General features: G+C 32.4%; 4 protein-coding genes across 4 annotated transcripts; 3 read left to right on the forward strand and 1 right to left on the reverse strand.

Annotated features, from left to right (window-relative positions):
• Positions 1-328: 328 nt before the first annotated feature.
• Positions 329-1,885, reverse strand: LOC107365668 (uncharacterized). The gene is made up of 3 exons (XM_015933218.3): positions 1,676-1,885; positions 1,551-1,594; positions 329-1,478 (listed from the first exon to the last, which is right to left on the reverse strand). Exons 1-3 carry the CDS (start codon positions 1,812-1,814, stop codon positions 690-692), a joined length of 972 nt encoding a protein of 323 aa, XP_015788704.1. The 5' UTR covers positions 1,815-1,885; the 3' UTR covers positions 329-689.
• A 93-nt stretch (positions 1,886-1,978) lies between these two features.
• Positions 1,979-3,524, forward strand: LOC107365667 (torsin-1A-interacting protein 1). Its single transcript, XM_015933217.3, has 3 exons — positions 1,979-2,112; positions 2,191-2,515; positions 2,589-3,524. The coding sequence occupies exons 2-3, from the start codon at positions 2,204-2,206 to the stop codon at positions 3,384-3,386; spliced, it is 1,110 nt and encodes a 369-aa protein (XP_015788703.1). The 5' UTR covers positions 1,979-2,112; positions 2,191-2,203; the 3' UTR covers positions 3,387-3,524.
• A 200-nt stretch (positions 3,525-3,724) lies between these two features.
• On the forward strand, positions 3,725-5,712 carry LOC107365636 (structure-specific endonuclease subunit MUS81). Its single transcript, XM_015933176.3, has 2 exons — positions 3,725-3,849; positions 3,913-5,712. The coding sequence occupies exon 2, from the start codon at positions 3,913-3,915 to the stop codon at positions 5,584-5,586; it is 1,674 nt and encodes a 557-aa protein (XP_015788662.1). The 5' UTR covers positions 3,725-3,849; the 3' UTR covers positions 5,587-5,712.
• A 499-nt stretch (positions 5,713-6,211) lies between these two features.
• On the forward strand, positions 6,212-8,327 carry LOC107365637 (uncharacterized). Its single transcript, XM_015933177.3, has 3 exons — positions 6,212-6,936; positions 7,022-7,174; positions 7,232-8,327. Exons 1-3 carry the CDS (start codon positions 6,540-6,542, stop codon positions 8,149-8,151), a joined length of 1,470 nt encoding a protein of 489 aa, XP_015788663.1. The 5' UTR covers positions 6,212-6,539; the 3' UTR covers positions 8,152-8,327.
• Positions 8,328-12,678: the final 4,351 nt, after the last annotated feature.

Here is a 12,678-nt window from a genome sequence, read left to right on the forward strand (position 1 = left end):
TATGTAAATAATTAAATTTATGAAGCGAAATGTGATACTTTGAATGATTGTTACTTTAAACATTTAGGCATAAAGTTATGGATCGAATGCATCTAAATTGGTTCTGTTTATTCAATTAAACTAGCTTTAAATACGCGAATCAATTGAATCTCAAGACATTGAACTCAAGATTCACAAAATGCTTACATTAACCGACAAAATAAGAAATGGATTCATGATTAACCGTTTTTTTGACATCACCATAGCAAATGGTTGATTAATGATGAAGTTAAAAAATGTCACAATAGATTAATTAAACACGTTATTAAAAGGATGGAAAATTGGAAGATAAACAAAATTGAAATGATTTATTAGTCGAAAAATTGTTTTGATGAGAAGGCACTCAGAGGCCCTTACAAAAGGATTTAATTTTTCGAGAAAAACATTTAAGTCAAAATGCAAAGTGAATAAAGTTAAAATTAATAAAATTCTGTGCTTACATGAAAGTAAGCAATGTTATGATATAATTATAATCATATAATTACTTAACAGGTATAAATGCAGCAAGAATTTCAGAGATGCAGCTAAAAGTGCGAGAAAATATTAACTATTTTATCATTTCCTATCAATGATATAATTTAAGAAATGAGTTCAATTTAAAATAGTCTTCAAGTAGATAAATGAGAATAAAAGAATTGAGATGGTTGAGATTAAGATTCACTGTTTAACAGCCAATCGGAATTTTGATTAGATCTTCGCAGTTTGGACCAGGTTTTTTTATTCAGGGGTAATCGAGCAGGTCGCAGCTCAAATGCAAATGAGTTTACCTGAGGTGCCTGCTTTGGCGGTTGACTATTAGGCTGCCCATTAGAGTTGCCATTTAGAGTGCCATTTAAAGCCGTACTTTTTTCCTTTACACGATTTAGTCGGTCTTTCCAATGAGCCTTCAATATTCGTTCAATTTTGTTCCTTACATTATCACAATCTTCTTTGAAATGGTTATCACAGCAATTCATCATAACGTTAGTATAATGTTTAATCAATGAGTGATTAGAACAAGAGGAAGATAATGAAGATGACGACGAGCAGCGAGTCATTGGACCAATACTGTCACGAACTCCATCCCAATCATCATCATCATCATCCATTTGTCTTATGAGTCCATCACCATTTTGGTTGCCTTTTTCTAAGGCATTATTCACAGGAATTACATCTTTAGATGTTTTCGTCTTATGATCAGATCTTTTCTTTGTTAATTTTCGCTTAATAGTAATGACATCATTACTTGCATCACTAGCATTCTTATCACCATTGATTTCCCCATTACCTTTCCCGCCATTTTCATGTTTACCATTTAACCGTTTTTGGTCATTAGAGTTGCTTGAATGGTCACTCGGGGACTTAAGATTTCTTCTCTTCCTCCTGGTTCGACCAGCATCGACATTAGTCACATCTTTCTTGTCCTGATTATCAACGCTAAGAGATGGTTCTAGATTATCCTGCGCAATTAAAAAGATATGAAGATTCACCCATGTTATAGATATCAGAATAAATTAGCAGTTTAGACTTACATTTGACAATCCATTAGTACCAGTTTTCTCTGATACTGAGCTAGCTACAAGAATAGAAGGTAAAATTATCGAAACAATTAAAAGACAATAGATCTTATAATCAAAAATTGTAATTTAATAATTACCATTATTTGGTTGTTGCTCCGTTTGACTAGCGCCATTACTGTTAGTATCAGATCTTTCCGGAGGTCTCCAGATCACTCGAACTTTCTGAATTCGCTTATTTCGATTTACAAAGAGACCTTTACCAGGCCAAAATGACATATTTACATAGAATTTGATTGACACGCAGAAATAAAAATATAATTAATCAAGATATCAAAACTCATTACAGGAGAAACACAAACTAACAAAAGAAAGGACTCGATCTAAAGATACAGTATATCTACAAGAAAGATCCGATAGTTATGAGTCCCTTCAAAACAGTTGTGAGTAACGTTGAAATACAGCAAAGATTTGATGATCTCTTCTGAATAAATAAATAAATTCTGTTCATCTATTGTTTATATTTACAATAATCTTCTGTTTTTACATTATTTGGATCTCACCTCTTTTAAGTCCGGTAAGTTCATTATCATTTCATTGCAGTGAAACTCTATTTAACCTTATCCATCTCTTGTTTTTCTTTCTTTTTGCTCAGGACAATTGTTGAAATGGCTAATATTGACATCCATAATTCGTTTCGAGAATTAAGAAATGGGAAAAAGATACCGATTAGACGGAAGGAGCCAGATTTGAAAAAAAGGAAAAAAGTTGAACAGGAAGCGCAAATTAGTGATGAAGTAGAAGAAATTAATGAAGATAGTGACAACTTAAACGAGGAACCAGAAGAAAAAGATGACTCTGAAAATGATGATGAAGAATCGGATAACAACGATTATAACAAAGGATATTACGCTGATGTCACTGATGAATTAAATAAAATGAAGAATGATCTTTCCTTTGAAAAATCGAGTGATGTACAGGTATTGTTAAAAAAAGTTTGTTAATCATTCAAATTTGCTAATCTGTTATCTTCGTTTGTTCTTTCATATTCAGGATATTCATTTGAGAAAATTAGATACCAAACCATCATCAGGCAACTGTGCAAAATATACCATTTGGATCTCTATTTTAATTGCTATTGTTGGTATTCTTGCTGTTTGTCTAAATAATGGACTGATGGCAAACCGTGATCGTGATAATCAAAGTGATAAATTAGTGTTATGGAAAAAAGCTTTTACTAATTTACTAGATAAATATGGAGACGCTCTACCTGAAATAAGCCAAAAAGTGATAAATAAAAGTGTTCAAAGTGTTTTAAAGAGACAAGTTCCTTCTGAAAAGTTCAACAATTGTGAACCTGCGGTAATTCTGTTGATCGGATCGAAGCATAACATGCAAGCGGTTAAATGTATTTTTCTAGAGTTGTCTCGTTCAGTTGCCAAAATTTTTGGGGAAAAGCAATCTCCAGTTCTTAATGCTGAAAAAATGACAAGAATCGACCTGGATAATCAATTTCACGATATTTTAGGGCATCAATCTTTGCATTCAATTGCACTGGATGGAATTGAACGGTTGAAAGGAGATGATGCTCTCTCATTACATCCTTTTACTGATCATGACAAAGCTCCTTACCTTGATGTTATCATTATTTTGACTGCATACTCTAATTCCCGTTTCACCAATTCAAGTCTGCAAATTCAACAAATTGATAGTATTGCCAATAACATCTTGGAACTTTCTTGGGGCCAAATTCTTCCGTCAGAACAAGTTGCAGGATTATTAAGCAGAATAACTCCAAGTGTTGCCATTGTATCAGATACAAACGAAAGCCAGAATTGGCATTGTGAATAGATTATTCCAAACTTTTAATCAATTTTACTTTTTCAAACACTTTTCAAAAGTGCTTCCAAATACTTAGCAATTTGTGCTTGGTTAATAACAAAACTATGTTCTAATTTTGATTAAAATTTATCGCATTTTAACTCAGAATTTTAAACTTCAAGTTTTATGAAATTGTCTCCTGACTAATTTATTTAAATCGGTTTTAGGAATTCTTCCTCAATCCTTTTCATTTAAAAATGTTATTTTACATGACAAAAACAATTATTTATCGATAAACTATCGAAAAGATATCGATAACTTTCTTCCTTGTTATCGATGTGTCTAAACCGTATTTCTTCAAAGTGGAAAGTTGAAAAACTCAGCTGATGTTTATTTTTGCCAACGATTAATTATGAAATGAAGTTGTTTTAATCGATAAAATAAATTGTTTGGAAACATCAAGAGTAACCTCTAATAGATATATCCTCAAAAGGTAAGTTGTATCCTGTTTTCAATCTCTTAGAATCTTATTTTGGTTTATTATCTTATTTTTTAGATGGCATCAAACTCTACTGATGATGCAATCAGCAATCGTGAACCTATCAACAAATTATTGTTAACTTGGCTTTTAGCATGGAAAAATGACTGTGCTCGCATCGGATCCAAAATGGAATTTGTATATCTTAGAGCAATTAAATCGTTACAAAGTCACAAGGAAAATTTATATTCTGGCGCGGATTGTAATGCGTTGAAATATTTTGGAGATAAGATTTGCGCGCGTATTGACAAAAAGATTGCTGAACATTTCAATCTACCCTCTGAAACTGGCCAATCAACTAATAATGTACCATCTTCCCAAGATTTACCCATGAGCCAGCTGGAAATAGATGAACCAGGTCCATCATCTCAGTCGAGTCAAATTTCATCTCAGCTGTCTCAAAGTTCACCAACAAAGAAAAAAACAACAAAAAAGAAGACAGACAGAAAATATGTCCCAAGATATAGATCGGGAGGATATGCTATCCTTATGGCCCTGTATAGAGCTGAGTTAGAGCACGATCTTGACATGTTACCAAAAAATGAGATTCTCCAGAGAGCTCAGCCTTATTCCGACGAACCGATGATCAATCCCAATGGAATTGGATACTCTTCATGGTCATCAATGAATACTCTTATCAAACATGGATATGTCGAAGTTAAAAAACATCGCTATTCGACTTATCGCTTAACTGACGCAGGTCGTGAAATCGCTGGTAGATTGGTTTCCACTGAAGAAGAGCTGAATGAAGATTTTGTTCCCATTAATGGCCGTATTGTTCTAGAACCAGGAACCTTTGACATATATCTTATCATCGATTCAAGAGAGCAATATTCTGGAGGTGGATCTGATATGAGAAAAACTGGAATTATTACTGAATTTATGAATCGTGAGATCAAATGCCAAATGGCCAAACTTCCAGTTGGTGATTTTGCTTGGGTAGCAAGAGAACGGCTTGACAATGATTTACGATTAGCTACTCAACCTTATAGAAAAGAATTGTTATTGGACTACGTTATTGAAAGAAAACGTTATGATGATTTAGCGTCAAGTATCAAAACAGGACGATTAGGTGAACAAAAATATCGTCTACTTCACTGTGGGGTTAGACGGCCTATGTATCTGATAGAAGATTTTGGTTATCATCGTCGAAATGAAAGTTTATATCAGGCAATGTACCAAACAATTATGGACACAATGGTTATTGATGAATGCCTAGTCAAACAAACTCGAAGTTATTCAGAGACAATCGATTATCTAGCCATGATGACTAAATATTTGACTTCCATGTATTCTTGTAGAAAGCTTTATTCTTGCTCCAAAGACGAAATGATTTCAGGAAATATGAGTGCCAACCATTTTATGACTCTAAATGAATTTAATCTCTGTGCCGAGAAAATAACCAACTTTACCAGCCAAGAAATGTTTATCAAGCATTTACTTAAATTCAAAGGACTCTCAGTGCCAAAGGCTAAAGCCATTGTGAATTATTATCCAACAGTTACAGCTCTATTAGAAGCATACGAGTTATGTGAGACCGAAAAAGAGAAAGAATTTCTATTATCGGAAATCACTTATGGCAACTTCGAGAGAAAACTTGGACCCAACCTTAGTCGAAAAATTTATCGTTTTTACAATATAAAGTTAACTAATTCATCTGATTCTTCAAATCTATCACAGGATACCGTATAAATCAGCTTCCATCATCAACAACCAATCTATTAAAGAGTTTATCACAATTTTATTTTTTTCCCTTTCAATTGTAAATAATCATTTCTTGTTTACTGATTTCAAATTAAACAAATTGTTCAATTTTGACGGGAATACGTTTTCTTTTGATTAAATTGAGATTTATTTTGCTCACCACATCCATCACTTCCCCACTCCATTTCAGATAAGGTCAACTTTATCTTCTCGGTCATTAAGAGTTGCATTCAAAAAATGGACGATTTGGATACGAGTGGCTGAACAAAGTCCCTTTAATAAGTGGTGGATATGACGGAATAAAATCAACCCCGTTAATTTCATTAAAGTCTTTACTGATATTGATACAGTTATGAATTACAATTCTCTGTTTTAATCTTGTTACATAATTAATCTATGATGATTATTCTGTATATTTACCCAGATAGTCTGATTTATTATTTTATATTGATCAGATCAGTCTGATCTCGTGATGACATTGAAAAATTGGGGTGTTTCATGAATGATATTACAAAAACTAAAGGTGCTTGTAACTTTCAAGTGTAAATTGAACATTTAAGTTCACCATTCAGTGTTTAAATGAGATCGCAAGGGTTTAATTTGTGTTCATTCAGATGTCATCAAACGTTGAATTACTTTTTCTCTAGTTTAATTCAGCACCAGTTCTAGTCATATTTTTTCATGTGAGTTAATCATAAGTTGAACCTTTAGCAACTATCATATCTTCGATATCAGCATAAATAATTAATTTTGATATAATAAATAATTTTCTTTTCATCTTGTGCTGAATATTATATTTCCATGTCTTGTTGATCTGAAAGCAAAGAGTTGGGCCCAAGCTAACAATAAAACATCCAAATAAAAGTTGTGATCAAAACAAAACAATCAAATTTAAGAAGCCAATAGTTTGATTCAAGACAAGTGCAAAACTTATATTCAAAATGGATAGTATTTCGTTTTACAAATATCTAAATTTGATGAAATTTGATTTTTGTTTACTCATCTTTGCCATTTCAACCATGTTACAAAATGTTGTTACAACTCAGTTAATGGAGGATAAATTGTGCCTAAACCAATTAAAGTTGGGCGATTCCTTTTGTTCAACCTTTGCATCGCACCCAAACACAACTGAAACCCAAAAGATCCTTCAAGGAGCCAATTCCTTTAAAAACTGGCAATTCGTCATAGTAAATGCGCCCGCTTTACTGTTTTCAATTTTCATTGGCTATTGGCTCGGAAATTATCCTCGTTATTTTAAACTAATGTTGACAGCACCTATGATCGGATCACTTTGTTTGCTGTCAGGCTTGTTGGTTAACACATTTATCTTTGAAGCTCGTGAGTACATTCAATATTGAGATTGAATTACAAATTAAACTTGTCTCCAGTTTCACGAAATAACATTTTCCTTTTTCATCTTCAGATTGGTGGTTTATGCTCTTGGCCCATATACCATACGCTTTAAGTGGCGGAGTATTTTTGATTTTCAGTGCTGTCTATTCGTCCATTCCATGGGGAACCCCAATTCATTTAGTTATTGTTCGCTTTGCTGTGATTGAGTTTTTCGTTAAAATATGTGAGTAAACAATTAACACATAATACATAATAATTTACATTTGATTTGTAATATTAGCAATGATGAGTTCCAGCTATGCGAGTGGTAAGCTTCTCGATATGAATCCATGGTTCCATGGTCAACGTAAAAACTATGCTGGAGTTTTCATTGTTTCATTGGTACTAAACTTTTTGGCTCTGTTGCTTGCACTTTTGATGAAGACCAGTTTTCCCATACCAAAGGAACCAGAAAAGGATAGCAAGAATTTGTTCCAAGTTGTTAATGATGTTTTCCGTTTATCTCGAGTTAACGAATTAGCAGCCATATTTGTTAAAAAAAGGCCAAACCATAAAAGATCCCAATTGGCACTTTTGATTTCTTCAGTGGCTATTTGTACTGCTGCACTCAACAATGAAGACAGCATTGCCTATCAATTTGCTCAGCGTGTTTATGGGTTAACAGAGGAAGCATACACTTCAATGTTGACTCTGGTTTACATACCACCAACCATTGTCACTTCACTTGGACCTGCAATCTTGAAATCCTTTTTTGGTCTTTACGATTCGTCTATAGCCATAATTGGATCTACATCATTGGCGTTGTTTTTTGTCATTAGAGGAGTATTTTTATCGATAAAAGGTTACATTACTGGATATGTTGTTGGTTCCTTTGCTCGAGTATCAAGTGTAGCTCTTCGTAGTGTAATAGTGGCAACAGTTGAACCAGCGGAATGTGCTCAAATCTTTACTCTGACCACAGCTTTAGAAACCTTTGTTGGCTTAGGAGCGACTTTTTTGTACACTTCAGTGTTTAGCTTTACCATTGACAAACAGCCTGGAATTATTATGATTTTAATTGGATGCATATCGTCATATCCATTGTTTGTCAGCTGTTGGGTTAGAGTAGTCCAGTACAAATTTAGAAGGATGAAAAAAGGTTCAATTGACAATGAAAAGAATCGATTGATTTTTTTGAATGAAACGTCCAATGAAGGATGAATTTAGAGTTTCTTATGGAACAACGAATCTGAAAGTTTGATCTTTCTGAAACCCTTTTAAACAATGAATTTGTTATTTTGATCATTTTGCTTCTTGTTCGGTGATACAACATGTAAAGGTTATAGCATCCATACACTGTTAAATCTATGTACATAAATAAAATATTTAAATCTGAACCCAACTCTTAAAGATATTCTATGCTACAATGTTTAAGTCACTGAAAACTTTTCTCAGTCAATGCAAAACTATTCCAACTTGAGCGAAAATTTCTTAATTTTTTATTTGTAATTGGCAAAAGAATATGAATGATTGAGAAATAAATGAATTTTTTTCGAAATTAATATAGATGCTCTATTGTTTAAGATAAATGGAACTGGTTAAGAATAAACTAAATCTTAAGCTTGATAATTATCGTTAGGGAATCACGACCAACAATTCAAACAAATCCAGTTATCTACCTTGGATCATCCGGTGAGATCTGTAAAAATTAAAATGTGGAATTAAGTGTTTTGAATCAATTTTGTTACGATTGAATAACAATAAGTTAATTCACTCATAACTTATCATGCTTTTTTCGAGTAATTTAGACCCATTAAAGCTGCGAAGCATTGCTTGCTATTAACTATGAAAAGGTTTTGCTGAGAAACGCCAACAGTTAAATTCACTTTTTCCATTTCTATTACATTTCTATTTCTAATACATTGAATACAATTCTTAAAATGGATTAGAAAACAAAATGATATTATTTAAAGTCCAGGTCGGGATGACAATTGAATAGACTACGTAAGTTACTGTTTTGTAAATTGTTATTATACATGTTATTATATTTATCTACACAATATATAAAGTCAATGTATCAAATTTTTGTGTCAAGATTGTGGCCAAACTGCGCGGGTTCTAAGAAAAAAAATTACATAGCATGAAAGCCCGAATTCAACTACATCCACGAAAAATAGGAAACCTCACTTCAGAATTCAGATCTCTGAGAAATTCATAAAAATACAGGCTGGGGGAAAAACTGTAGAATCCGTATTCAATAACATTGAGTGAGGGGGAAAAACTTTCTTGTTGTTCAGGTTTATGGTTCATTGTTAGACCAGGATTTTATGTAAAACTTTTGTTTTTTAAGTAAAGAGTAAAGAGGTGACCGGCTTTTTTCCTCCACCTTTTTTGCCGTATTGTCCACCACCAAATCTAACACATCCGCCAGATCAACCAACTCATCCACTATTAAACACCATCATATCTTAAAAATTTGGTGGATTTGGGTGGTGGATAAGCTTATAGAAAAATTGTTTGAAAAGTGGTGGCAAAAGCCAAAGCGGCGAATGAAAGTTGGACAATTTGGTGGACAAAAAGTGATGTTTGATTTGGTTTATCTGGCGGATGTGTTAGATTTGGTGGTGGAAAATACCGTGAAAAGAAGCTTAGCATGGTTAGCATGGGTGGTTAAAAGAAACTTGCGATCAGCCATGATCGCAGCAGTTTCTTGTATCAGTAATATCAATGTTAAAACATTTATTGCTAATTTTCATAAGTTATTTATTCTCATTTAATCACTAGACCATTGAAAATGCATTTTTCATTGTTATCAATCATTACACATTTGTATATTTAGCGATACATTCTGTTATATTGTTTTGTTTTTCAATAGCAATTCTGGTATAATTTCACAGTAAATTTAATGATTAAAAAATAGTATGAAACAAAACAATATATAAGAAAAGAATATAAATTGAAAACAAATTTTGTAAAAGTTCCAGAAATTTTTGTATCCTTATCACCGAAGTCAAGAAGTTAAAATGATCGCTAAATATACAAATTTTTAATGATATATAATAATGAAAAATTAATTTTCAACAGTCTAGTGATTAAATGAAAATAAACATCTTTTTTGCAGATTTTCTAGAGATCTGTTGAATTATAAATTGTCATTTGAAAAGTAAAACGATTCTCATTTCATTTCACACTTTATTTGTAATTTTGTCTTCTCGTCAAATCCAGAGAATTGTAGTTAAAATGCAAAAATTCAATTTAACTGTCCAACAATCCAAGATATCCACGAGTCAAGATGATCGGTAAATCTTAAAAATGAAATTCTAATGATTAATAACAATGATGAATATATTTTAATATATTTTCAATGGTCTAGTGATTGAATGAGGATAAACACTTTTAGGATAAAATGTTATTTGCGAAGTATTAAAATAAGTAATAAAACGACCCTTATTTCACTTTTCACACTGAATTTATTCTTAGTTTTGTTTTGTCGAATTGTGAGAATTGTATTTAAAATGCAAAAATTCAATGCAACTGTTGGTGCTTTTTCAGTGAGTAATGAAACTGTTTGGGTGCATCTTTCGTTTAATAACATAATAATTGATATTGAAGGTACCATTTGTTGAACAATTTGCTGAAAAAGACGGTCAAATAATTCCTAGATTGGCGTCTCTTAAACGATTTCAAGTGATTCTTTCTAATTCTGGTCAGTTCAAGTAAGAAATTTGGATTTATTAATAAAAGTACGAACTATTCAGATGGATTAATAAATTGTCCTCTTAGTCTGAAATTCATTTTACCCGAGGAAGGACAATTGGGAGTGCTAACAGAAACTGGTTATCATGATGGAGTTTTGGGTTTATTACAAGAAGGGGTAAGTAATGTAAATGTATAACTAATTAATAACTGTAATTATACTAACCATATGTTAATTAAAATTATGACACCAATAACTTGACCAAGCAAATGAAAAAATAGCTAAATGCAATTTTTTGATTAAATATTGATTTTTAGTTATAATATACATTTTGTATGGTGTAACATGGTCATTTTAATTATGATTCATGGTTCATAAAAATTAACTTAAATTATACAGAAGCAAATTGTAAATTTTATTTTATTGGGTAGATCAGAAACCTGGAAAAATACGAAAATTGCTTTTGAAAAAATCTAACTCATACTTTCATAATAATCTTTTTACTTTGCAATTATAATAGAAAGCTGATTTCTGCTTCTTGCCATTACCTTTGGATACCCAAAAGGCTCCTGGTCATTTCACTTCTGTCATATCAGAAGAAGACTTCTATATATTTAGCACACGAAACTTGAATCTTGACAGTTCAGCAGTTGTTTCAAGTCTAACATCAGTCACCGCGGTTCCTTTATTATTGGCTGCTCTGGCCATATTAATAATGCAATTGATTGCTGTCAAAAGTTGCAAAATTGATGCATTATCGACAGCAATTTTTCGATCATTCGACCAGAATTCATCTCACCCTTCATCATGGCGTTGCTTGATTCAAATGCTAATCTTAATGTTTCCTGTGTTCATCTTCAATTCTGCATTCAGTACTCAAACTCTTGTGGGCAGTGCAGATTACAAAATTGATACATTAAAGGATGTTATCAATCGGGGAAAGATACCATGTTTCTTTGAAGGCATTTCAATGCACGATTTCTTTAAAGCCAAAGTGACCAAAGAATATGATGACATTTATGAACGTAGCGTTTCTGAAGGATTCGGGGAAACCTTTCCATTGGGACCTATCCCAGTGTTGGAAAAGAGCGAATCGATGGTTACTTTCTTATCGAGTGTTGGCAGAAAACTAGCTCCATTGGTGAGTTCAGTATCTGGTTATGGCAAAGTCAATCAAGAACATTACTTCTCAGCAAAGCCTTTTCATAAATCTTTGCGAGCTATACTTTACAGCCATAATATATCTAAGCCCATCAGAAAAAGTGCTGATAAACTGTGAGTGAATTTACTTTATTTTTCTTCAATAATTCTTTATTTAATTCCAAATATGCAACTTTGTTCATGCAGGGCTGGTCGGGCAATACAAAGTGGAATCGTCCCAAAACTAGAAGGAGATATTTATATTGAGTTTGTACTTTCTTGCTATCCAACTACCTTATTCGAGTTTCACAAATCGGAATTTCCTCGTAAAATAAATGACTTCAGTTGGAAACCATTAAGTTTTCGTGGATTCTATAAGATATTCTAGATTTATTTCTTAATATTGATACTGATAACACTTGTTGCACTCATTGAAATCACCATTGGTTTTATGTACTCATAAAATGAAATAAAAACTCCTTGTGATGTAAATTTTCTCGATAAATGCGAACATCGGAGCTGACAAAATTGAGTTGTTTAATGATTTAAACATTGATTTGAATTGTGTTGTGATTAATTAATGTTAATCGTTCTAAAATTTTTAGATCAAGTGACTGAAGTTCGTTACAGGCCTCAAGGTACCACGAATCACATTGTCACGTATCTGATTACTAAATGACGAAATCTTTTGATAAACTGGTCAATGGGACCTTGTATGTCGATTTGGTTGATGAACCATTCGCGTGATTGAAAATTTTTACTTATACTTTTTACTTAATTGCCATATTGTTCCTTATTTCAAACACAGGGATAGGCCGTAATGAGAAGGGTTCCTCTAACGATGAATACTGGAAACAATAGAATAAGCATTTGTATTAATCAAATCAAATAAAATTATCAATAAAAACTGG

This window comes from Tetranychus urticae, chromosome 1, assembly GCF_039701765.1.
Source record: "Tetranychus urticae isolate SD_2017Ah chromosome 1, NJAU_TeUrti_SD_1.0, whole genome shotgun sequence".
In the NCBI taxonomy this organism is placed as follows: domain Eukaryota; kingdom Metazoa; phylum Arthropoda; class Arachnida; order Trombidiformes; family Tetranychidae; genus Tetranychus; species Tetranychus urticae.